We start from the raw sequence: 27,724 nt of genomic DNA, 5'->3' as shown, positions 1-27,724 counted from the left end.
ATTAAAAATTGGGTAGGATGTGTCAGGAAGGGCATTCGGCTTTAAAATGGTGCTAAGCTCATCATGCAAAGAGAGTCAATGTGGTGACCCCAGACAGGAGAAGCCAAAGGTCACAACACAGCACATGACTTCCAAACATATTAAAGGGGAAGTGAACCCCCCCAAAAATTCTTCGCAATAATATTTTCCATGTGCCCTCACTAGTCTAGACATAGCATTCTGATTAATATTGCGTTTTTTGCCATCTCAGGGGGTGGCCATTTTGTCACTGAAAATGACATCACTGTTGCTCAGGCTCAGGTAACGACTAATCACGGCTCACCTGTTCTCTGAAGTTAAACCATGGATGGTCATTACCTGAGCACTGAGCAACGGTGATGTCATTTTCAGTTGATAGCAAATGGGAAAATGGCCACCCTCTGAGATGTACAAAAGAGGGGGTAGATTTTACTGCTTAACTCATATTCCACCCAAAACAATATTAATCAGAATGCCATGTTTTGACTAGTGAGGCTGCATAGAACATATTCATGTTAAGGAATGTCTTGGGTTGACTTCCCCTTTAACATTAATCTATACACAGGAAAGCATAAAGCTTCTGATGGTAAAGAATGAGAACGTTATGTTGTCAGTTTGACCGAAAAAGTTTCCAGACCCTTTGCATATCTTCTAAATAATTTTATCCTACAAATTCAATGTAGGGGTGACATGACAGATACAAAACTGAAAACTCCCATACCGTTTGGCACACTTGGGAGGACAGCACAGAGAAAAGGCAGTTAATGTCAAACATCTATTTACAGTATCTAAGGAATGAGGGGAGTGAGAGTTTTTAAAATTACCCCAACCCCCGTGGGAGGATTAATTTAGAATGTACAGTGTAGGAAAGTGTAGTTAAAAGCGTATTCGTGTCAGCTGTTTTGAGACAATTGGGGGGGGGGTGGAGTGCACTGGAGCTCAGATGGGAGGAAACAACAAAGAAATTTCATCACATTCCCTCATTTTTGTCCCCCCCTCTCTCTACATTCCTTCTGGGTCATACACTGTATATCTGAGCGTGTGTGTAAGGTGTGTGTGAGTGTGTGCGTGTGAAAGAGCTCCAGTTATTTCATGCTGAATCAATTACTCCCCCCTCTGGCAATGATAGTGTATTACAGTTCAAAACTGGTATTGATTGATTGTCATCTGACCGATTGAGGTCACCTTCACAGAGTAGGACACTGGTTACGTTCTAGGCACATATCTGAAATGCTGGACTGAAGTGGATCTCGCAGTCACGTGATTGAAAAATAGGCAAGCGGTCGTTTGGAATTGTTATTCTTTGTATTATCACAATATCGTGATTCATGCTTTCCACCTATGACAGAGAAGTTGTGACCTTACCACTTTTCAGGGATGCTATTTTGGTAGCGTAACATGATAGAGCGGCTTAGTGACCAAGATGGGTATTACTTTACATTGCAATTTCCTTGTACATGGTGTAGTCATATGCAAAGTATTACTGTAATGTTAAAAAAAGGTAATTGTATAGGCCACCAAGGAGGCTATTGTATAAATGTCTCCAGAGTGTTTTACTGCAGTTATGTGAGATAACCCAAATGTGTACCCAAGTTGGAATGCCCTGTTAACCTCTGCAAAAATAATGGGTGTATGAAAAACACAAGATGGCTGAGAAAACATTTTGACGTTTTGACATTTTGTTTTCAATGTGATGATTTATATAAACCATTTCATTGGTACCATTCATGACCTTGTCATGGATCAAACACCCAATGTACAAATAGTACAGATTTCTATTCTATTTATATTTCAATAGGCTGTTTGCGATCAAGGGGTTACAATTATGTCTCATGACAAATAACACCTCCTAAGATTTTTGCAGTGATGTTTGATATGTTAGATAATGGAAGATTGATTTAAAAAAAAAAAAAGATACCAGCACAAGTTCTTAACTTGCTTAGTACTCAACAATACAGATGCCAAGTAACCGATGCCACTAGTACTTTTTAAAATTACTATTAAACCAGATATAATTTTCAAGCACCTTTTTGTGTATTTCTGATTAAAGGCAGAACAGTCTTTCTAAAATACAGAATTTAAGTTCAAAATGAACCAATTGACTCTCTGATTTGGTAATAATTGGAAAGAAATGAAGAAAAATGCAAAATAAAAGTGACAGGTCCCCGAGTTTTAGACTTTGTTCAAAATAAAATGAAGTGGAAAAATAATACAAATTCAACTGTTGAGCATGACACTACAAATATATGTATATATACCTCCTAAAAGTGTGTCTTAATGGCCATTTGAAAGTATTTGTTGCGGTTCACTTTCAAAAAACGCTGTCAGACATGCATGTCATTTACTTAACGATAGTAGAACGGCCACAAGAGGGTGCCAGAGATTGGTATCGGTGACTGATATGAGTGGCTTTTGTGTGCACTCGATACTCTGGAATAAAACTGGTTTGGCCGCATGGATAGATTCATATTTTGTTGGAAATCTCAATTAATCCCCAAATACCATTTTTCGAATTTGTCCGTTCCACAATAATTACTAGTCGCGTACTTGAACGCAACGTCAGAGGACAGAAGCCTGCAAGCACGGCAGTTAAATGTTTGTACTTGAAGCAATGACGACAAGGTACCGAGTTCGCTAACTCGCGGGTTAGACGCCCTGATGGGATCCGTCCGAATTTCCTGGTTCCGGTGGTTTGCAGCGCTTTGGTGAAAGAGAAGTAAGGCGCTAATTTCAACACCACTGCCATTGAGGCTTTTGGGGAAGTTATGACGCAATCGGTTTTTTTTTTCATCCGGCATAATTTATTACCACACTTCTGACATATTTCTGCGACTTCAAGTCAGCCCGCGCACGCGCGCGCGCGCGTGTGTGTATGCATGCTGGAAGGGGGTGAGTGTGGCGCTGTCGCAGAGTCCCGCGCGTGTAGCAGAGGGTGGGAATGGGTGTGGGAGCAGTGGGAGGGTCAGGGGGAAGCCGCCGGCAGCACTGACAGACACCAGGCACTGCAGCGACATAGTCACGCCGAACTGGACCGACTTTGTCAGCTCTTCTGCTTCGAGAAAGCCGACAAGAACGTCAACTCATTTGACCTCGACAGTTTAAGGTATGTCCTGCCCACGCGTGGCACACATGAGTTAGCATGAAGTGCCTTAATGCACGCTCGCTGGCTTGCGTTAAATGTTAACTTTTGCCAACGATTCCTGCTTCGTGGGGGGAAGGAGTTGCCACTTCAGCTACTCGTCTGTGGTATTTGGGAAGCTGATTTTTCACATTATGTGTCGTGCCTGCGTGTGTAGGCTGAATGAACGACAAGGGGTGGAAACGCTGCCCAACGCCATTTATGTTTTAGCATTTGAACTCTGAGCAAAGTTCGTCGTCAACGAATTAAAAGGCGCGCTATGAGGTTGTATGCAAGTGGTAATAAATCAGTCCGAATAATTTTTAGTTCGGCATGAACCGGTGACATCAAAGGGTAATACCTTTGAACTTATTCAGACGTTCTTTGTTGACGTCACGGCTTTTTTTGACCGTGACTTCGTACAGTGTCATCATCACCCAAGTGACTGAAAATCTGTGTTAAACTGCACGGATAATTGGCAGACTACTCGTGGAGTCATGTCTATTTAAAGAGCTCAAACCAGCACGGTTTCAACTTTTTTTTTTGGTATGGACTGTAAGAAATGTAGAATAAACACACTTGGGTTCGGAATGCCATTTCAGTGTGGCATGTAGCATCGGTTGCCTTTTTATGGAGCTAGTCAGAGACGCATTGAGGCCGTAAAAAGGCAGCAAACTTCACCGAGTTGCTTTATTTAATAAACCAAGGCTACATTTGCAAATAGACATCAGACATTGAGGGTTGATTTTCCAGAGAAAGTGTGAGGTTGGTTTGTCAGCAAGCTTGTCCACCTGTTAATTTTTGTGTGGTTTGGAAAGAGAAAATGTATATGATAGATAATATGCAATACAGTACAACCTGTGTGAATCAAAATATATGCCGCTGCACTACAAAATGAAATCTGCATAATTGGGTGGAACAAAAAAACTAACGGATTGGAAAATTGTTCACACATGTGTGTGCATTGAATGGAAATAAATTAAATCGGTTCACTTTAAAACATTGAAATACATATTGAATCCTCTTTTATTGGCTAAATGCACATGATAAGATATACTATACTGCACAGGGGATCCGCATATTCATGCTTCGGCAAGTTCAAGTTCACCTCTGTGCCGTTTTTATGTTGTTTTTATCAGCTGTTATTTGCCCCCAAAAATCTTTGCAAGCAATTTTGTGTAATGTGACATACAAAGGATTGACATTTTTTCTTTGTAATTGTATCTCCAGTATGTATGGTACATAATAAATTGTAGTGTCTCTTTAATTGAGACAATGAATGGTCACTGCCGGTAAGAGGAAACACCGGTAACAAAAAAAAAAACTAGTTGACCCTCAACCAAACCTCTGCTCTGCCAAACATCTGCGATGGATTGCGGAAGGTTAAAGTTCTGCACTGCAACCACCCTCTGACTCGCTTATCCAATCACAATTCTTAAGTGCAGCAGTGTTGGATTTGTTATTGACAGTGAGCAGGAGATGCTCGATATGAAGGCAGTGCCCATGTCTGCTGCGGATGTTTTGGCTCACGATAGTTTTGACAAACTAGGACTAAACATACCATCAAAACCAGTGGAATAATTTCTTAACATATTAATGACCGCAATTTATGTCATCAACTTTTTAATTTCAGTTGTGTTTGGTCAATAAACCGGAGTGGAAGCCATTCTATGAAAGGAACTTTGGTTTATGTTCTGTACATGCTCTATCTTCATGGAATCTTGGTCTTATGCCTATCAACTTTGATTAAACACCTTCAGATGGAGATGTGGTGTACAAGTAAAATAGGTTTCTGTCTCTGATGTGCTAAAGCTATTGTTAGCCATATCCAACCTTCTGTTTCGCACTCATAAGTCAAAATCAGTCAAGTAAAATATATACTATGGCAATAATGTATCCACTAAAAAGATAAAGTAGTCCTGAGACGGTTGGTCAACGCTAATGCATGCGCTGCAGGAGAGTATTGTTTCACTACACTTACATTGGATGAACATCGAAATAAGGCCAATGTAAGTATAGCAACAGTATTGCTTTGGTCTAGCAGCTAATGCAAATGACTTGCATTTGCAAGGTACTGGTGGAGGTGAAATTGCCCATTAAATGCTCATAAAACCAGCTACAGGTAAAAAAAAATCAATTATCAACATTGACTGATATGAAATATTAATATTGTGAACCATTTTTCAGCCTTATCGCCCAGCCTTACAAAGCACGTTGTTTAAGGAGTTCATTTAATCGACCAGTTTATTTTACTTTTTCATAGTTGCATTGACTTCTTTAAATCTTAATATAAAATGTTATATGGCAAAGTATTATTGCTGTCCTGTGAAAAGCACATATGTCCAATTTTGTCATTTTAAAAATTCTAACGTTAGTGGGATGCCTGAAACACGGATACCTCATTAACATAAAATTGAGGGGGTGTTTTTCACTCGACCATGACAATATTTTGAATGAAAATTACATGAATTCATCCTTTTTTTTTTTCTATACGTTCACTAGTGAAAAAAAATAAATGGAAAAATTCAATATATATTGATATCGACCAATATTAAAGACTTATACCGTATAATGATTTACTTTTCAGCCATATCGCTCTGCTCTCTTTCACGTTATATTTTTTTCTCTAGAGAAAATGACACCATGTACAACTATGCATATAGACACCCATATACTGAATGTGAGTATATACGTCCGTGCGACTGGCGCGCAACTCTCCGGGAATACACAAGCAGCGGTAAACAAACATGGCAAAACTCAGACGCTGCACAGCAGCCCACTTTTTGGAGCGAGGAGGAAACCGACTATAATGTGTTCTCTTGACGGTAGAAAGTAAGAAGCGGAAATGATGTCTATTTGCATCGTGACTTTATCCATGCATTGTCATTTAGATGGGAATATCCCGATTGGTAACAATTAGCATGTATTTGGAAGTAACTGAGTCCGCCCTTGCATGTATTTTTCGCCGAAATTCACTTTATAGGGTTGGGTGCGGTCCTTCCACTTGGACAGTGTTGCAGCCACAGGGTTATGTTGCACTTTGGGTGACGCAATGAAAAATAAGATGTGTGAAGAAAAGCGCTAGCATTGGTGGTCTGTGCTCAATCTGCTTAGAACAGCTGACCTGTTGCCTCAAGGTCATGTGGAGGGCATCGAGGGCTTGTCTGCAGCTGCCACCTGGAACTAAGATGACAGGCGCTGGGCTGTAAATGTGAAATAATCCTCTTTAAATGGCAGTCCTTGCTTGGGGATGATAGATGCTGAAGAGGGCCTGTGTGACACTGACAGAATGATGCCGCTTTTGGCTGAAAGGACATCTAATGTAAGGAAGTCGGCAGCTGTTTGAAGAAAATAGACTGGCTGGTTTAAGTGGCCTGCCGTTATTCAAAACTAAACGTGTGCCTTGTATTGTTGTCAATACTATTTTCCAAAACTTCACTCTCTAGTCAGGATTGTTTCCACTGCACTTGCACCAAGGCGTATTTTTGTGCTCTTTTTTTGTTGTTGTTCTTCTATTGCCTCTTGGGTCTCAGTGAGCTGCTTTGGGTGATATTTTTGGTTTGTGACAAAGTTGTGGCTTAGCCCAGATGTCGGGCCACTTCTGCACTGTAAGCTCTGCACTGTGTTCCAGTGGAAGCACAAAATTGTCTTGTGATATAATTGTATTGGTTCTTTTAAGATGATGATGATGATGATGTTTGATTTATAAATTTCAACGACTTCTTTCCGAATTGTGTAAACTGGTTACAACATTTTCTATAGCGGTCTTGGAAACCAACAAAGTTGTCTCTCGGTATTGTCGCACCAGTTACTTTATCCATGTTCTGTTTTGCAATGAAAATTATTCTGCTTGAGTTAATTAAATACACTATTGTTAATTAAGTATTAGGTGGCTCCTGAAGTCTAGACACCGGTCTTATACCAATACATTGTTTTAAGGTTAGTGGCATGCAATGAAATGGTGGTGCAAGAATAAAAACAAAAAAGGAAAAAAAAGACGTATATTTATTTGACATCTATCCAAATATTTATTTTTACGGCTTTTAAATTGTCAGTTTTAAAGTATTAGCAATGACAACAAAGATAACTAAGATAAGTCGACTTATTAATGTACATTTTTTTTTCATTAATTTCAATTTTTTGTATTTAACAGTTACAACAAATGTAGAGCAATATAAAATACTGTGAACACAATGAACCACTAAATATTGACTCTTTGGTAATAATGAGTACGCCTTAAAATGTTAAAAGAATAATTTCAAGTTATGATCCGCAAACCGGCGTTAACATCTTTGCTACTTGTAAATAAATGTGCACAATCAAAAGATGACACGAATGATTGCTGCTTTGGTCCAGTGGGGAGTAAATATGCTCACGCTGGTCATGTAATTTAACAATTCTCAATCAGCTAATCATGCGGCCTTACTTATATTGCGTTTGTGTGTTTTTTTTTTTTAGTTTTCTGCTTACGTCACCTAACTTCCCGTGAATATCCTTCTCTTGTAATATTCTTTTCTTCCTTCTCCATTGTTGAGGTTGTTCCTTCTTTTGGAATAAGTGTTAGAAAAAGACCACGCAACGCCAAAGGAACAGCAAAGCATGTGATCAGAATATTTTGATGACCAGTGAACTGCGGTCTGGCGCAATATGCTGATGTAATCAAGTTTTGTGCAACATTAAAAATCAAGTTTTCCTTAAGATATTGGTCAAATTCTGAGTTGTAAAACAATTTCAATCACTCCAATGTGGAATGTGTTTGTCGGGAAGATAATTATATACGGTATGTTGTGTGAATCGGTTATATGGAGTTGTTCAATGATGGTTGTCTTGACATAGTATGGATAAATATACAGTACTTAACATAAGCACAAATATAAAAGTAGACCCAGTTATGAATATGACAGATAAGGCGGAATGTAACAGCTGTCTACAGGACATACGCTCGTTGATAATCAAGTCGACATTTGATTGCATTACCGAACCGCTCTTGCTTATGCCGGTTTGTGAGAGGCAGTAGGTCAAAAGGTCAGTGTTTGAAGGATGCAGGAGCATGACAATGCAAACAAGAAAAAAGGTCTGCTCAAACGGTGAAAAAAACTGACAAGTCAGACAAAAGATTGTATGTGCTTCAGTCACTTGTGTGGGTGTGTGTGCACGTGTGACAGCGTGCGGGGGTGTTTTTGACAGTGTATGTGTGTGCGGTTGATTGTGTTTGTGTGTATGAGTAAGCCAGAGAGAGACTACATGGAAATTTCTTCCCATATCTCAAAGCTAGCGCAATAGTACAGTGAACCCTGCCCTGCTGGGAGTAAACGTTCGCAGTTGCTGCTTGGAGCCAGTATTGCAGCGCTAACTGCTGTGGGATTGGAAACCACCCTTGAAATGAGTCCAGATCAACATCAGCCCGCCCCATTGCCATCTTTGTACATACACAATCTGGGAAGTCTGTCTCTCTATTTTTGCTCTCTTTAGTCTTCAAAGTTTGTTCAAGAGACCACAACTGTTAAATGATGATGTTAAATATGGGTGTTGCCATCTGGAATTAAACTTCTGGAATGTTTTTTAATCCTAATTTAAAAGTTTTTTGTTTTTTTTAGCAGGGGTGGCAATGGTAATGCAACTACAAATAATAAATCATTGTGTGAAGTCTTTACTTATATGCCAATATCGTGATTAACATAATGCCTTGTAAATGATGCAATGCATTATTTAAATAAAAAAACAAAAACAATTGTTGCTGCACAGCAAAACATTACACAATATTATTGAATACACTTGAATCTGATATGAATTTGATTCATTGCTATTTCGCTGTCAAATGTTGATTAAGGAAAACTAAGCATAACCATTTTGATAGTTCTGATATCAATATTTTAAAATGATTTATATTGTACTGTGAGGAAAATAATATACATGTGTATATATATATATATATATATATATATATATATATATATATATATATATATATATATATATCTATATCACCCATCCCTATCTACCTCATGTACCGTATTTTCCGGACTATAAGTCACGCTGATTAATACTGTGGAGTAGGGCTGGGCGATAGGACCTAAAATCAATATCGCGATAAATTGGGCAATTTTACCTCGATAACGATAAATGCACGATAAATTCCCCCTGAGGACCAAAATCAAAATAAATGCAGGAAATGCATATTAACTGCTTTATTTATTGACCAACTGGTACACATTACTTTTAATGAAAAATAAAAGTACAAAAATCATTTGAATAAACATTCAAAATAGCTTGCTTTGCATGACATGAACAATGTCACAAAGAACAAGAGAAAAAGGGTACCTCTCACAAAATCTTTTTATGCAAATATATTGTGCGGAGATGCTGTAATGCCATTTGCAAAGGCCTAGATTTGTGTAAAGGTATCTTGTAAACAATATAAATAATGCCATGTGCAAAGGAGCTAGTCGCCTGAAACAAAATGCTAAATAAAATGAAAAAAATGTCAATGGAACGCCAATGCCAAATAAACAAGTGTGCTTCATCAGGAAAATGTGCCGTCTCGAGTACTCTGGTGTGCAGTCGCCACTTGTCGTCTATGTACTGCACATTCAGGCTCAAACAGGGACTCGACCACAAGTCTGATGTGGATGCAAAATGCTCGACATGTCTAAGCTCCCGTCCCGATGTTGTCCATATCGGGAAGTACGGTTTGCGACAAATATTTGCGGACCTCTTGTCGGCTACGTTCATGAGGCGTTTCAATCCTGTGCGCTCCACTGTAACTAGAGGAGCTCTATCTTTAGAGCTATGTGCTCGGCTATCGCGTCCACCACTGAGACGTTCTCTCGTATGGTTTTGCCTCCGTCATGGGCTGTTGTCACTTGTCGAACCTTGCTTCTCACTTTGAACTTTTAGCACAAGCTCCAAGTCAACAGCATGGTTGTGTTGTGGGTGGTGAAAAAGAAAAGGTTGGACGCGCTGTTTCAGGTGCTTACGACGCACTTTGTAGTTTGTGTTCTTTTGCTCAGACATCGTCTTTATGGAACCCAAAACATTTCCAAACGACAGATGTCCAATTTCTTTTCGGGACAAGCGCGACAAGAACAATTTCAACTAACGTTACTTCGTCTGCAGCCATGTCAGCCGCTTCAGGAGTTGAGTTGCCAGCTACGAACGCGTCTTCTGTTTACATTCTTCTACAGCGCATGAGTCACGTGACTACATGCGCTGTAGCCGTTTTAAAGAGGCATGAACATTGCCGCAGACTGAAAAGACTTTTCTCTTCCCTTTTTTTTTAGACACAATTTACCGACATGGGCAAAATGATGTCGGTCATCGTAATACATTTCGCTAACGGTCAATTTTCGGTTTATCGCCCAGCCCTACTGTGGAGCGACATATATGAAAAAAAGTAATTTCAGATAGCCACGAGAGGGCACTCTAGACTTATGCACCGATATCTCCTACTTCTTACAAAGACAACTGAGAACCGCTGAACACAAATGCCCCTCTAGAGAATCGTATTCTGCTGCTGAAAACCGTAATCGAGCAACTCTTACTGCGATGAACAAGACAAAAAAAAAATTAACGCTAGATGACCAACGTGCTGCGGGAGTCACCAGTGAAGTTACCACACTTCTCCACGCTCAGGTCATTGCCAAGGTGATGAATATAAAAGGCTTTGCGGGAAGACCTTCTTGGTGCTTCCCAGAAATACGGTATACATTTTTTGAAGTGTGGCTTGCATCTGATTATGAATTCAGGCAGTGTGTCTATTAACGTGGCGGCCACTATTTGGGGACATACAATTTACCGCAGTTTTGTCTACACCTGTAGAACAGCACACCTTATGTAGTTAATTGTTCATTTACAATGACTAAAGTCTGCTGAAAGAACAAACATTTTTTTTTTTTGCAAGGGTTATTCCAATTAGCACTGGAAATAAACTCTCTAGTTTGCATTGCATGCTTGTGAATCATTCATGTGTTATGTGCTCACAGATTTTTTTTCGTTATCGAGTAGTTGCTTTCTGGGTGGAAAAAAAAGAAGTAAATTAAAACAGAAACTTTAGTATTTGTGTTTTCATGAAAATTATTTGTCACCGAATCCTTGCCCACCCAAATGGTTTTTCATAGCTTTGGCGATGGTGACAAACAGAAAACCAGTGTCTTATAAAGACTGTAAAAGGCTTCTTTTCTCACTGCATACCTTTTTGTTAACCTTTAACTGAGACCTTTCATGGACCTTTGATAAAGTCAGAGCAATTTGAACAGGTGTGGCCTTGGACGTGGCTACAGAAAAGCCGAGAAGACCAGGCAGTGTTGGCCCAAACAAACAAAAAAGGGAAACTGTTGTGTGAAAAAAGAAAATGTACATTTGATGAACAAGATAAAGCATGACTGAGAGAAACTAGACTTTGATGACGTGCTGGTCTTTACCTAATTTTTGGTATCAAAGGTTGGTGTGGGCGGGTTTGTTTCCCAGAAATTGGCCTAGGATTGGACCTTACAAGTGGTCACACCTCAGGCCTCACATTTTCCAAGGTCATTAAGTCCTGACTAGGGTTGGGTAGCAAGTCTCCAATCAGTCAGGACTAACATTCTCATTCTCCCAGAATAGTTGCCCTTTTAAGAGTTAAGTTTTCTCCTACATCCCCAAAATATACTTCTAAGTTAACTGAAGTTTTTAAATTTTCCATGTGCGTTTGGATTTTTATTTGTCTCCCTATGCCCTGCGATTGACTAGCGATGCTTTGAGGGAACCTTGCCTCACGCCCAAAATTAATCCGGAATATTGCTACAGTTACCCGCAACCCTAATAAGACAAGTGCTAGAAAAAAGGGTTGGCTAGCGTTGGATTGAAATGAAATATTTTGAAATGTATTTTTAACTTGTTGCCTGCAATCCACTAGCTGAAAATCACTGATCAAGGGTGTGATTGGCACAAATGGCAAACGGCAATTCTTTATCAGACTCCCGACATTTTCTGCGCTTTGTCAGAACCAGATTATTGCATATGCTGTGAAATAATCAGAAAGTATGAGGTTTGTATTATCATTTGTGCAATCTGTTCCACTACTCCACTTTGGTCAAATTGTTTTTGATGTTTTGATGAATTCCTCCATGGTGCAAGTGGAAGTTTGCTTTCTATCCCTCTTCAACAACAATGCCTTGAACTGCATACCTCCCTAACAAACATAAATATTCAACGCAGAGTCGACCAGACGTGATAGAATGTTTGTCTGTTCACTGCATAATTCATCTGATAACAGATTTTTACTTATAAATAATAAAAAAAGTTTCTAGAGTTAGTTTTTTTTTTTAGATTATTTCTTAGTTGCCAATATGTTGAGATACTATTTAAAAGCCTGTTTGTTTTTGTTGGCTTGTTTGTGAGGAGCACAAATTTGTAGGATGAGCAGCGTAACTGACTATATTTGGACTACCTATGCCAAACAAAATACTCTGCTCTTTCAATTGACTCTTGTTTGGATTTTTTGGGTTAATGATTGATTGTCACAATGGAGATGACATTACACTCCTCGATGACAAGTTCTTGCAACTTAAAGGATATATCTGTTGAAATCCGTTTTGTCTGGGCCAAGTCATTTTGTCATTTTGGGCCAGGGAAAATTGCCTGAACAAATTCAACATTCATCCATCCATTAGCTGCTCCACTTCACGTGGGTCGCAGGGGTGCTGGAGACAATCCCAGCTATCTTTCAGGCAGCAGGCGGGGCACACCCTGAACTTGTTGCCAGGCAATCGCAGGGGACACAAAGATCAACAACCATCCACGCTCACAGTCATACCTAGGGACAATTTCGAGTGTTCAATCAACCTACCCTGAATGTTTTGGGAATGTGGGAGAAAACACATGTAGGCGCGGGAGAAGATGCAAACTCCGCACAGGAAGCCCAGAGCCGTAATCGATCCCACGACCTCTGCACTTGTGGGACCATTGTGCTAAGCAGTCGTCCACTGTGCCTCCCCATGAAATAAACCTTATTTAATTATTTTCTTAAAATAAAGTCAATATTTTTTTGTCGTTTCCACTAGGTTAGGTTTTTTTTCTTTTTTTTTTTTTCATAAGCTATCGCTTGAACAAGTTACAAATCCCGGAAAATCTACATAAGTGTTTTTCACAGGACAGCAACAATAGTCTACTATTAATTTTAAATAGTTAAGTAGTAAGTACAAAACACATCTACACTATCACATATGCGTTATCACAAAATGAAATTTAATATTAAGTCCTTATGCGCTGCAGTTATTTATTGTTTTCATAACTGTGTTAAAAATGACACTATTGCTATTTTTACACACCGAGGGATGCCATATTACCGCGATAACTCCCAACCAAGCTTCCTCATCACCACACATAACGTTCCTCCTTATGTTCAGGTTCCAGTGCAGGTGTTGCAACAGGGTTGTTTGGCGTGCTGTAAACAAGGGATAATGGAAGTACCTGAACCAAGTGGGCATCTGATGTCAATATCAATATGACATCAAAATCATTCAATTGATGGCGAATTGACATCAGATGTCCACTGGCAATAAATTATTTTGCAAAGGTAGTGACAAAATTAGCACCATGCACATACTGTACACAAGAGAATTTCCCTTTTTTCTGTTTCTTTCAGAGCAGCAGGCATCATATCAGCTTCTCCCCCAATGTCAGCAGGATTAGGTTCTGAGCACACACTCATATTTTGTTTATTTATTTTTATTTAGTTCGTAAAGGGACTAGGGTAGTCTTTGATGCTGCACCTGTACTGCAGCTTATTGTATTGTTCTTCAGGGAGTTTATACTCTCACCTGAGTGTTTGTCATAGTTAGTTTGTAATGTAAAAGCTCTACAATTTAATATATTTTTTGTTTTTTAAATTTTTAATTTATTATTTTTATTATATATATTTATTTATTATTAATATTTAATATTCTTTACATCAAAATATGTATATTTTTTACAGTTGACATTTTTTGATATAGTTATGCACTGTATTATTGAATTAGGATTTCAAATTATTGTTTTCATTCTTGAACAGGAAAAAAATGTTTTAATGGTTGAATGCTCTCATTACTGCAATCAATCAATTTCCGACTTATCAGAGAAGACAGCTAGTTCCCAGCTAGCACAAGAACTGCATGAGCAATTTCTGCAATACTTTGTGAAAATCTGTGATTTGGGCCAAAGAACTTAACTTTTCTACTGATCATTTCTAGACCGCTCGGGCACGTAAGAGGCATAAACACCATGAAAGTCTAAAAGTCAAATTGGTCAGTTAGTATCAGCTGCTAATTGTTCGAGAGCGTCCATTTTTTTTTTAATCAGACCAGAGCTGCGCTTCTGTTAGACAATCATCTTTGTTTTGGCAGTCAAACTTCACCACAGTTTATATAGATTGCTTGCTATAAATAAGACCAAGATGCTGTGTGTACTGTAAGAGGGGGCGCAGTGGGTGGGGCAGAATAATTGGCACATTCTGAAGACTCAGATAAGAGATGATGGTGGAAAGGACAAGACAGAAGCAAAAAGATGAAGATGAGGCGGGGAATGCACTTGGTTGCTTCTTGAATAGAGGACTACTTGGTATGGGGGATGGACAGGTTGACTTTTGCAATGTTCTGTGTTTTGAATTCATTACGAACAAGTTACCACCTGTCCTATGACTGGTTAAACCTGTTTGCGTGTGTCTGTGTGTGTGCGTGTGTTTTCCCCTCTCTGTGCCTCTTGACTTCGGGACGGGGTGGGGGTGGTTAAAGGTTCCAGTATTTTTTTTATAACTCAAAACATAATCTTTGTTTTGAAGATCCTACCCAATTCTGGGCCTGAGCCATCTTACAAACATAAACCAGAGGTTTTGCCAAGTCTTTTATTTTGAGGGCCAACGTTTTGCCATGAAATGACTTGAATTTTCTATTCAAATACTTTACAGTTAAATGGTCTAACTTTTGCTAGTTGCTGGACTCACTTATGAACAGAATTCTTGGTACCCTTTTGTTTAAGAAAGAAGGACCCACATTGAACTGAAACAAGTGCAGGCATGTGATGACCATTCTCTGAAAATATTAGAACGAAACATGCTATATTTTGGAAGATAGGCACATTGAAGGCATTGCCTCATTAATATGCATATAACTGTTAACGCTTCTGACGTGACTATGATCCTAAAATATTGCAAATTTGGTTTCTGTTGCAACGAATCAACAATGACAGAATCAAATAATAATAGAGTTGTATGAAGATGTCGTTCTTGTGGCTGTGGAATCTTTGTGCTTTGGGAAACCTCAATCTTCATCAGGAGGAGAGAGAAATTGACCACTGCAGGAAAGTGGGTACTGTGGAATAATTCGGCTGTGTCCAGAGCTAGCAGCAGGCATGTTTAGGTTCTCGTCTTCCCATGTTAATGACTCAGAAATGAGCTACCAGCAGTGGTTTACAATATCCATAAGGCATTTTTCCGGGCAGTCCTGGAATTTGGGCTGAACAGCTACTAGAATTAAACCCTCACAGTACATTTGACAGCTCAAAAGCACCAAATGCGAGTGGCGACATGGTGACCTGATAAGGTACCGTGTCATGTAAAGTTTCACATTTCAATTCACAGACGGGTTGAAGAAAATCCAGTTTTGTGTTTTCAAATGGCCCCCGCCAGAGCAAGAAACACCTGAGGCGAAATTATGGATTGACATACAACAACCAACCGACTTTAATCCAGACAGACATCTCCGAATGATTCAGAACATTCAATTTAGCCTGGAGATATGTCTTTCTGGGATGTTAGAGGAAATACCATGCATGACCTAACTGCTCCACTAGCGGAAAAGCGAGTGTATGCAAGTGTCGTCCAGTCTCCCTAAACTTTTTTCAGGCCTGTTAGTGTTGTGTCTGGTGTTGCTTAGCTCTCTAAGTGCTTAAACATCCCATTTCTCTACAGTCCAACGCACACCCACACACGCGCACGCGCACATGCACACACTGGTGATGCACTTTGCCACATGTGGGAGGGAAGCATATTAAACATGAACAGCTTGACTTGGGGGAACCCCCTTGTGTAAATTTACATCTGTGCCAGAGTTACCATACGTTGTTAAACTGGCGCTTATGTCACAACACAGACTCGCACTCAGCCTTGCTTGATATTCTAATTTCTTGTTCAGACTCTGTCGCCATCAATGTATAATATTCCTGTCACTTTCTTTTCTCACCATTTTTGGCTTACTTTCTTTAATCATATTTGCAGCCCACATGGCTTGCATTCTTTCACTGTGACATCACAACCGCACTTCACCGCACTGCCATCTATGACATTATTTTTAGGGGCGTGGGGTTTCTATTCAATTTCTCCTTTTCTGAGTCTTTTCTTTTTCTGTCCTTGCAACCACACTCCTTTAAAAAAAAAATAAATAAAAGAAATTTGGGCATATCTTACAATCACAAGGACTGAGTTATATTTAACAAAGTAATATACTTGTAGGGCTCAAAAATGTAAAAGATTCAACTTGTGTGATTAATGATGGTGAGGAAGACTTCTGCGAGATGGTCATGGAATGAGTGACTGCCTGGCTGATGTCCACATTTAGTTGCCTTGTGTGTGTTTTAAGTAAGAGTTAAATGTAAAATGTAAAAATAGTTAATAGGTGCACTTAAGCCACTGCCCATTTTTATTTGCTGCCATGGAGTCAATACTCGAGTCTCCTCTCCCTGGCTTCTGTCACGTTTCTCACTTTTGACCAGAAAAGTCTATTCTATGAATCGGATTTAAGGAGTTTAATTGTCATATCAGTGACCAACACACATGATATGGCACGTAATATGATACCCCAGGTCCCAACTTAGCCTAGTAAGTCCAGAGACCTGTGAAAGTAAAAACAGAACAATAACATGACATATAGTAAAATATGTACAATGGATAGGGAGATTCACGGTTTTAACATGTGCAAAGATGTATATACGTTTGTATAATATGTGTTGGTCTAAGGACTAATCGAAGAATAGACTGCTAATCAATTTCCAAATAAATGTATAGTTATTTTTGATAATCAATTAATCGTTTAGATATTTTTTTTTATTTAAAATGGTCCATTTTTTTTTTTTTTTTTTTGTTCAGCTTTGCATTTGAAAATATTTTCAGGTTTCAGTAGTCCACCATCAAAGAACACTGATGGTCTTTGCATTGCAACAAAATAAAACGTTAGCTTTTACATTTTAAAACAATGATGAAAAATTTTTGCCCATTTTTTTCCCGTCATGTAATGGGGAAAACCTGTCACTTAATCATGAATTTATGTGTGTCCATTTTCTGGACTGTACATTTTTGACTAAGGGGATGGAAATTATTATTTTTTTTTTCTCTGATTCATCAATTAATCGACAAAATAATCACCAGATGAGTCCATTGCAAAAATCATTGTTGGTTTCAGCTCTAATAATGTGTTATAACAGGTAGAGAAACAGAGAGGGGAGCTCGCATGTTTCATCATCAACTTACTCTGTAGAGGAAAAACAACACCAAACTATGTTTCTCGATACGAGGCCTGTCGTCTTAGCATTGCTGCTGTACGGCTCAGTTGTACAGCCATATTGTTTTTGGTTGATTGCCAGGTATAGTGTAATCCTGTCCACTGGGGCAGGGGTTTTATCGAGGCGAGGTGATTATTGAGCACAATGAAATGGAGACGGGTGGGGTCGTTGTGTGCTTGTTGTTTCCCAACACAGAGCATAACACTATTTGAATTTAAGTTTAAGAAAAACAAAACAATAAATGTTCCTAATATTTATTTTGAATAATTTTACTGTCATGTTGCTGTATCTTAGCTCCATATCACATCTTTGTGGCACTAGAATTGCGCTCATGATCGCCATCCATCTATCCTATTTGATTATTTTGATAGGGGAGCCGCTGACGCTTAAATCACTGTGTCAATGAGTAGGAACTTAAGCCCCGCAACCTGCTTGGAAGTAACTATGTTTTTACTGTATTTACAGAACAAAACAACAATAAAGTGATGCATTGATATAAATGGTCTTGTGATGATTTTATTTGGTAACAGCTGTTTTTGTGGTCGTCCGATGGTGACATTGTCAGTGCCACAAACGAATCTTTGTAGTTTGCCTTTGTGCTTGTTGTACTACTTCTCGTCTTTGGTCCAGTTCTCTACTTGATGGCTATTAGGAAGCTGCAGATGACACCATCTTGCGTGATGTAGGATGTCTTCAAATGTCGCCAATGGTGCATCTTCAGGCCTTTTCTTGTCGTCAGCTATACAAATTTGATTGTTTGGTCGAAATCTGACATATTGGTGTTGTACATTTAGATGCATTCCCAAACCTTACCTTCTTGACTGTATGGGCAATGAAAAATGGAAAGTCAAAGTTTGCATTTTCAATATTACTCTGAACAAAGTTTGCCAGAGGAAGTGAGACAGGAATGAAGAATCTCAGAAGAGGGGAGCAGCAGTAGAGAGCAAGAGAGCACAGCAGGAGAAAGTTCCCACTTCAGATTTTCCCACAGAGTCAAGGTCACATGTGGGATTTTAGGTTTTTCCTCCCCTCAATCTAAATGTAATATTTAATTCTCGTTTTTTCAAGATCAGTGTGGGGTGCCAAATAGTGAGACAGTTGGTTCTTTGCACACAAAGCCGCAACGTCATATCTGCCTACAGTGGCTTATTCTCTTCCGGTTTGGCAAATTGCCACATTGGTGTATGCATAGTCTTGAGTAAGGAGCCAAGTATGAGCCTTTTAAAAATAATCCCCCCCCCCCCCGCCACCCCCACCCCAACACACACACACCCCCACTGTGTTTCAATGTGCACATAAAAAGGTGAAATTTATGAAATAGAATAGTCGTAGAAAGAGATCCCTGAACTGAAAATCTTTATATTTGGATTGCAAAGATTTTTTGGGGGACCCGGTGAAAATATTCACTTCTGTTTAAGTAAGGTAAAACACATACTAAGTACGACTGTGTAGGTCAGTATGGGCAAGTCATGTTAACAATGTGTGCAGAGGAAAGCAGTTTTTAAAATACTGAAAAGGCCGAGCCTCTTTTTGCCAGTGTGAGAGATTATAAAACTGATCAAATCAATGTAATAAAACAATATTTGTGTCGTTTCTATGGCACCTCTTAATCTTTCATGCCTCTCAAAGTCAATCATTTATCGCTTCAAAGTTGTTAAGGGATCAAGCCGAGCACATATGGGAGGGGACAGAAACATGACCTACATGGCCATAAAATACAGGTCAGGATGTACTTATTTTACGATACATCTCCACATGCATGCTGGCGATGAGCAAGATTGTCCACATATCACTACAATTATTTACTGTGTCATGCTTCATGAATATAATACAATGGATAATGTTGTTGTGGCTTGATGGCAAATTCCAATATGCCATTTTTTTGGTCAAATTTAGCAAATAATCTGCACAGGTGTGCTATATGCTGCAGTAGTCTTGAGCGTGTATCCCAAACAAAATGGGAAAACTGATTCCGTTTATTTAGCTGAGCTCAGGAAGGGCAAAGAAGATCGACGACACTCGCGTCTGATGTCTACATTGGAACAACATCCGGACCAAACGTTAGGTGTGATCAAATGTTGTCTCACTGATGTTAAGGATTTTTCCAAAGTTACATACATCCCATTATGTGAAAATGATAAAAACAAATAAATCAAATAAAATATGGCAAAATTGGACATACGATATAAAACTCAATATTAAGACTCGAAGAAGCCAATGCAACTCTGAAAAAGTTAGATAAATTGGTCAGTATTAATATTAAATAAACTTTTCAAACATATGCTTGTAGAGCTTGGCGATATAGCTGAAAAATGTTGCAAAATATAAGCATTTCACATCAGTCAATGTTGATAATTATGACTTTTTTATTTTTTTACCTTTAACAGTTTAGTGTACATTGTATTGTAGTGTAATCTTCATTAATGCTTATTTCCCTAAGAGTCTTCTCCAAAACAATATTGTTAATACACCTACCTTTATTCTATGTTTATACAATGTGTAGTGAACTAATACGCTCTTGCATTGCATACATTAGCGTTGAACAACCACCTTTGGACTACTTTATCTTTGTAGCGGACTCATTATTGCCATATAGTTCATTCTTATTTTACTGCCTTATTTTGACTTATGAGTTGGATGTCGCGCTAATGAAGGATCTTTAGTGTCATTTAATTCAACTTCTACTTCTTTCTTTTACTTTGAGAAATGTTTTGCAGCTGGTGCATATACAGAGATGACTTGTTTGCACTACTTTATTTTATAATCCTCTGCTCACTCAAAAACTAATGATATCAATTTGAAATTTGCAGCTCACTGTCACTCGTGAAGTCAAAGACTCCCGAAAGTGGAGAAGGAAGGGTTAAACAGTCTGACAGCTGAGCAAGATATTAAGGGTCAAGCTCCTCCTCCTTCCAACTCAACACAAATATGTAACCTCAACTGTAGCCTGCAGAACACGCACACACAACCGCATTTTGCTTGCTGTTAACGTGCCGGAAATTGATGTTAGCCAGAGGCAGAAGCAACTAGGAATGTTGCGGGTGAACTTGTGTGTTGTACAGCTTGGAATCTCGACTCGTATCTTTGCCTGTTCCCTACTGTTTGTCCACCATGTGTACGACTGTGGTGAGAGCAAGTGTGAGTCTGGAAAACATTACTCAGATTCCTGCCGCGCTGATTATACTCGGAGTTGGGACAGAAAGGCGTAGAGGTTGCGGTGTGCAGAGTTGAGTCTCTCACTCAGAGGTAGTCAAGCCGGGTTCAAAGTATGTTTTTTTTTGCTCCTTCTGGACACAGAAACAAAAATTCCAGGCATGTCAATGTCTGTATCAGCAAAAAACTTGCAGGTCCTCCTGCAGTTTCATTCAACCACAAGAGGGCAGTGTGGAAAGCAAAGTGGCTTTCATTTTACGAGCATGTGCTACTGATCTTGGATTAAATGTGAATATTACACCTGCGCTGCTCGATTTCTGTCTGAATCTATAATACAGTCGACTTTTTCCTGTGGCAAGTGGACTCGCGCTCTTTTGGATTCCTTTATTTTTTTTTCCCCATTTTATTTGTGGTTCTACCGAGCTCATCATCACTGCATTTGTCTTGCCACATTTAGGTAACTTAACTAAAAACAGGTGAGACCTATTGAGCTACTGACACATGCAGCATTAACGCATGCTGTACTGGTTGAATTATATTTACAGGCCAATTCTCTTAGATCTCCAGGAAGGAGAGTCATCCTAATGAGGCCTATAAAATCTGTCTTTCCTGTTGCCACTTGACAGACCTTTTTAGAGCTGCAGCTTTCATCAATTTTCAACGATGAATTGTCGTCATAACGCATCGTTAATATCAGAGCTCCAGACTAAATGGTCATATTATGCCTCTAATTGAGACAGTGCAAGTACAGCCATTTTTGTTTAACCACTCATGCTTGAGCAACCTGTAAATTTCATGTAAATTTGACATTTTTTGACGTTACTATAATCAAGAAGCTCTAAATTTCAAGATGCTATCATGGGTCAACATCTTTGAACATTCACTTACTTACCAGCTCTGGTGTTGCCGTACAGATTTTGAAAGTGTATTGACTTTTTATGTAATTGCATCGTGAGAGAAACTTCATTCACGTTCTGTATGAACAAAATTATATAATTTCTCTGTTTAGCAAATGCTTATTAAATAGCTATTTCCATGTTTGTTCAAACAACACACTGCCTTCTCGTTTCGTCTTTGATTGGCTGAAGCTCACATAATTTACAAATGAGTGATGAAAGCTACTTTGCTCTAAATTAAATAAATAACACACATCATACCTTAGCGAGTTCTTTTTAATGTAAATAAAAATATTTTTCAGCCTTTTTACCAGTTAAAGGGGTGGAGGAAGAACTTCCGCATCCGAGTGCAAAAGCTTTCCGCTCACAATACATGTGACTGACTAAGCAAAAAATAGATTATCTTTCAGGCTCCTGTACACACAATGGCACCCCAGAGTGAAAGGGATTGTGTTTGCTGTCCTGTCTTATTTTGCACATCTGATCAATAACATCATTGATAGACTGCGCTAATAATGACAAGTCAATCATTGATTTTGTACGATGCAAAATATCGACCGTAAAGTGTTGTTGCGATGAGCGTTTCCATATCAATAACACGTTCAGCAGTGTTCTGTTTCATGCTGCATTCCATTTGTACTCAGAAGTATACTGCATGTTTTATTTGTCAAGTGAAAGTGTCTTAGTTTTTACACAGCTACTTCCGGTCATGTAGCTTCACAATAAAAGAGTATGCGGAAGTTGAAACACTTCAGCAGTATTAGCTCTCCATCTCTAAGTGCCGCATCAAAAAATGATTGCGATGCTACATTACAATACAAGACAACTTTGTCTCATTTAGTGAGTCTAACTGTTATTTCACACTTCCGGGCCAATGGCAAGTACTGATTTTGTTCCCGTGAGAGTTAGGGGCGGGGCTAGTAAGCGAAGCCCTGACTCTGACAAAGTGTGCCATACCAAATGAGAAATGTACACTAGCCCCGCCCCACAACGACAGAATCACGTGCATTTTCTGCCATGGAGTCAGCAATTCATCGCCATGCTATTGAATGATACATCAATTTGTGTATGTTGAACATCATCATCAAACACTAATCCCCGCCCCTACATTTTGTGTGTATGTGTGTGTGTTGGTCAAATTACTCGAGTGGAACTTCCTCAATGTTCTGAAAAACACATGCTCACTGACTGTGAAATGTTAGTTGTTATTAGTGTTAACAAGCAGATGCATTACACGCTGAGGCCTTTGATGTACCTTGTGTGTGTGTGCGTGTGCGTGTGTGTGCACGTCTAGACGATTTCCACTCCCTTTATGATATTGGGCTGATAATCTTGGCTGTGCTTGTCTTCTTACTAGATGATCGTCAAAGTATAGAGAAGTAGTTGAAGGAACGATGGAAAGTTTTCAATCTTTGCGTATGATGGTCAAGTTGAGGGAGAGAGGAGAGTGTGACTGGGTGGGGGACGATTAAACAAACTGAGAGAAGGGAGTGGAGTGGCGTTATATGTCACCCAACACAGTGACTATTTCCTCTTGGAGGGAGGGAGGGAAAGAGGGAAAGGAAAATGGGTGAATAAGCGAGACGGAGCGTGAGCGGTGTGTATCAGAAGCAGTAAGAGGAGAAGCTATGGCAGCTGGTTCTCAGGACGAAGGGGAGCACTTCTAAAAACAAACCGCGCTCAATAGTGTCCGTGGCGTCTTGCTGAAACTCAGACGCTTACAGCTGGACTGCCCGTTCTGTGGAGCCCAAAACTTTGTCCAGATCGCTCAGGAGTCGGAACAATGAAGTACAGACCTTTGGTAAGGCTTCTGTCGAGGAAAAGATGTGACTCGCTCTTTTAAATGGGAAGTTTGTGATTTGTGAATTTATGTTTTGTGACATGGATGAACATGTGTGGAATTTGCTTTTTAAAGTGCTAAAGGTAAGTTGCACCTATATATTTGCACGCATACATTGGTCAGACTTAATAGAGGCTGGAGTTCATTGTGTGAGAGGGGAAGCGGAATAGGAAGTGTCTTTATTAGCCAGGATCACTTTCAATTGTGTTGTACAGTAATTCTGTAACGCCCTCTGCCACATGCTCTTGAACTTGTGTCAGGTGAAAGAGAGAGAGAGAGAGAGAGAGGTTAAAAAGAACATTTATCTGACCTCTTCATCTTAAGTAGTGTTTAGTCAACTTCATTTGTACTCTCTGTAACTCTATTTGTCATGTTAAAGTTGTTTGCATTTGTTCTGTTAATGAGAAGGTGTTGTTTTCATCATAATTGCGTTTGCGTCGCGCCGCCCGCAGGGCGAGGCAATGGCAAGGTGGCGTTGTGTGGCCAGGCAACATTCTTTTGCATTAACCGAGCGTGGAAGCAAGTATGTTAATCAGAGAAGTGTGTTTATGTGTCAGTGCAGCGAAGACGTTAAGTGTTGTCTCCTCTTTAATTCTGCTGACATCTTCTCTCAGCTGCAACTCACATACTTCTGCAAGCGTCGGTTTTCTCGACTTCTCAAGCTTTATGCAGTATGTTGAAGATGGATTTCCATGCGATATGTCAGGATAGCACAATGCACTGAAAGATTCCTGACACAGTTGTCATTACTTCCTGTTGGCCGCCTGACTTCATCTCAATAGTTAGTTTATGTCTGCTAGTCTTGATGCTATCCGCTCCCACAACTCCCTCCCAACTCATTTTCCCCTCTGGCTGGAAAGCGGCAGGCTGGCTTTGGAATAGCTTGTCAACTAGCCGGTATACAAATGTAATTGCACAAGAAACTTCAAGCTGAATATCCATGGAGTACCGTTGGGGAAAGGTGAGTTAGTTCACAGTTTCTCAGTTCTTAATACCTCTTAATGATTCATTAAAAATTTTAACGATGGTATAGAATTAGTTAATCACTAAAACAAGCAAGTGGCAAGTTTCCACGTTTTTGACTCATGGTAGCAAAAAGAGAAATATTTGAAACATTGATTTACAATCCGTTGAGCATGTGTTTCGCCCCTTAAGAATTCTTTTTTTTTTTCTACCAAATTATCACGCTCAAATGTTTCATCAAGCCAATTGTATTATCTTACAAAGACAACAAAAATAAATGAATACAAGTTGTAGTTTCTACATGATTTCATCTATTAAGTGTAAATAAATTCTAAAAAAGTCTTATTTGTCTCAATTAATTGTGATTCAAAAGTTTTGGGAGAGAGAACTTCAAATTCACACCCAGGCCTGATTACCGGCAGATTTGTCGAATCAAGAAATCGCTTGCGCAAAACGTCAGACTACATGATTTTTTTGGAAGATCTAAAAAGTAGAAGCATAATAAATAGACAAAAAAGAAATGACAAAGTCATCAAATATTTTTTTACGACGCTGCACCTATTGGAGGCTTTTATATTAACAGTACATTGACTGTCAAAGTAGGAGCTGACATGATGCAGCCAAATAATGACTTACTTCATGCTGGCTATGTGGTCATGTCGTCATTTTTTCGCTGTAGGTTGGAGAATATTCTGTGCTTGGTTTGTTGTCACGAGTTGGCCCACACATTGCTCCTCGGGCTAGCAGTCTTCTCTTGAGCCAGCTGCTTTTACCACCTGTATGTATTTTTACAGCACAAATAAAATTGCCACAAAACAAAGTGCTATTCATCAATAAAAAAAATCAACATAAAACACTATAATAATAAATGAAGTATTTCTTTGTAAGAGGCGTCCCACTTTAAAAGCAAAAGCAGTTGTTAACATCAAGACATTGCATGCAGCATCTTCAGACCAAACTGTCACAATCCTAGCGCAGCCAAGGATGTTGCCATGGTAATCTTGGTTATAGTGTCAACAAGTGTACAACTGGAGTTGTGAAATTGGGTGCGTGAAATTGGAGAATAGGTACTTCACACACAAATAGTGGGAATTCAATGCTGTCGCAGTGCGAAGAAGTAGTCCAAATCAACAGTTAGCTGCGCAAATTGTCAATACTTTTATGGCAACGTCAAAAGCCTGATTTGGACTATGAAGACCTGTCTGCTGATTCGTTGGCCACTTCTCGTCGGGTAAAAATTGTGGTTCACTTGTGCTCCTACCAAAAAATTCTGCATTGATATGATGGTGTCAAACTTAAGGCTCGGGGGCCAGATCTGTCCCGCGACCTCATTTTATGTGGCCCGTGAAGGGCAAATCATGTGCGTCAACTTCCTTTCTGGCACATTTTCTTCACTTTTAACAACATTGAATATGAGGTAGTGCCATTTGATTGTTGCCAATCGTCCCCTTTTAAAATAAATTGGAATTGTTGAACAATTACTTACTGACGTCTGATTTCAAAACTGGCTTTCCATAAATTTGTTGTGTGTATGTTGTAACATAAGGTGATCATACATTTATATGGGTTCACAGTCATAACGGCCCTGTGAGGGAAACCATAACTACGATGTGGCCTGTTCACAAAAATGAGTTTTTACACCCCTCCTGCTGTAGACAGTTATTTGAATTTGTTTTGATGTTTTTTAGTTTATTTTTTTTTTAAATTTTTTTGATGGGTGAGATCACACACGTTTTGGTTTTGTCTTCCAAACATTTCATTTAAAATTTCATGTCACAGTTATTGGGTGATCAAAATATTGCACCCCCAAAAAATAGTGGAAAAAAATATTAAAGCATAAACCCTGCCACCTTTTCACCGTAGAAATGATAAAAGCCGGTGACCATAAATGAATTTCCATACATGCCAGACCTGATTCAATGAACGAAAAGTGACTTAAGATGGCAGTGATTATTATTCGGTGGTGGAAGGCCTTTGTAGTGGACCAGCAGGAGGTCACTAACGATAACTGATGTGTGCAGGGAAGGGGGCATGCACTAGAGTTCTCTCAAGTGACAATACAATTTATTATACATTTGCGTGATCTGAGCCATAAAATGTGCATAAAGCCCATTTAATAAAAAAAAGTCTTGACTCTAAGATGCTGAGTGATGTATGAATGCAGCGTACTAAACTAAGAAGGCAGGCCTCTACCTTTCTGGTTCTTCGAACCTGTCTCGAGCTACTTTGTTTTCTCCACAGAATTTGGAAAGTATGACGACATGTAGGAACCAGGAAGGTGCATACTTGGTGTGTTCCTGAGATTTTGTGTTTGTGTGTCTTGTGCAAATGGGTGGAGGTGAGGTATGGTGTGCTGCATTATGGTCAGGAAAGCCAAACCCCGAAAGGGGGCATTGGAAATTATGAAGTAATCTGGAGAGGGAGAGAGAGAAGGGGTGATATTGTAACGGGAGCGTGTTTGAATGACAGAAAATGTAAAGTGAAGTAAGAGAATGGAGGAACGGCATCAAAGAGTTTTTTTTCCTAGTAAGTCTCGACCTCAACCTAACAGTATATTGTTTCCTTGCAACATGTGGCTCAAATGATCTATTCTGAGCTGGTTCTGACAGACATTTTTAAGACGGTTATAAATTGTAGCCCAAACTGTGCAAAATTCAGAAGCTCTGTGCAAGTAAGAGGCAGGTGGATGTGTTGTGCGTTGCGGAACTGACCTTCAAGTCATGTATTTCTGCTTTTGTGCACACTTCCTGCATTGACTTTGTTTTCAAGACAAGCATACGCTCTATACTGTAATGAATTGGAAGGACGAGTGACAAACGTATATATTTGTGGGATTGCATGCTGGTCAAAATCGGTGAGCGAAATGTCATGCGATGCTTTGATAACAGTTTCAGCTTTGTGTAAACGAGAGAGAGAGACATGTCAGCGTGCAAGCTTTTTGCCAAAGGTGCAAATACAAATTTGTTAAACTACTCCCAAAGAAGTCGAAGCTCCTTACAGCTGCTGATGCACTGAAAGTCAGCAAACAAAAACATCACTGGAGCACTCGCTCATTTTAGTCCATGTCAAAAGAAGAACAAATGCTAAATAGCTGATTCCGCATATTGCGGTGCTTCCACAGTTATATTGAAGCAGGACAGCTGTTGAGTGTCGACCAGTTATGGACAAACTGATGATCACGTGGAACACGGATGTTTTATTCATACACGCCCAAGGGCTAGACCAGGC

At 39.3% G+C, this 27,724-nt stretch overlaps 1 protein-coding gene across 5 annotated transcripts in view; it reads left to right on the top strand.

Moving 5' to 3' along the window:
• The window catches only part of LOC148333847 (unconventional myosin-Ic-like), a 61,316-nt gene that overhangs the window by 6,821 nt on the left and 26,771 nt on the right, over nt 1–27,724 (top strand). Inside the window, exon 1 of one of the 5 annotated variants that reach the window (XM_088300247.1) lies at nt 2,959–3,121. The exons of 2 other annotated variants lie outside the window; for them this stretch is intronic. Coding sequence is in view for 2 of the 3 variants with exons in the window: in XM_088300244.1 (XP_088156370.1) it covers nt 24,474–24,494 (21 nt within the window). In the remaining variant the exon portion in view is untranslated. Of the gene's footprint in view, nt 1–2,958; nt 3,122–23,293; nt 23,495–24,352; nt 24,495–27,724 lie in introns of those variants that run through there. 2 more of the 5 variants (XM_088300246.1, XM_088300244.1) reach the window with 2 other exon arrangements.

This window comes from Idiotropiscis lumnitzeri, chromosome 7 (genome assembly GCF_059441095.1).
Source record: "Idiotropiscis lumnitzeri isolate Australia: NSW breed Sydney's pygmy pipehorse chromosome 7, RoL_Ilum_1.0, whole genome shotgun sequence".
Lineage (NCBI taxonomy): Eukaryota > Metazoa > Chordata > Actinopteri > Syngnathiformes > Syngnathidae > Idiotropiscis > Idiotropiscis lumnitzeri.
Note: the sequence above shows the minus strand (reverse complement) of the source record. Positions and strands in the feature narration are given on the sequence as shown.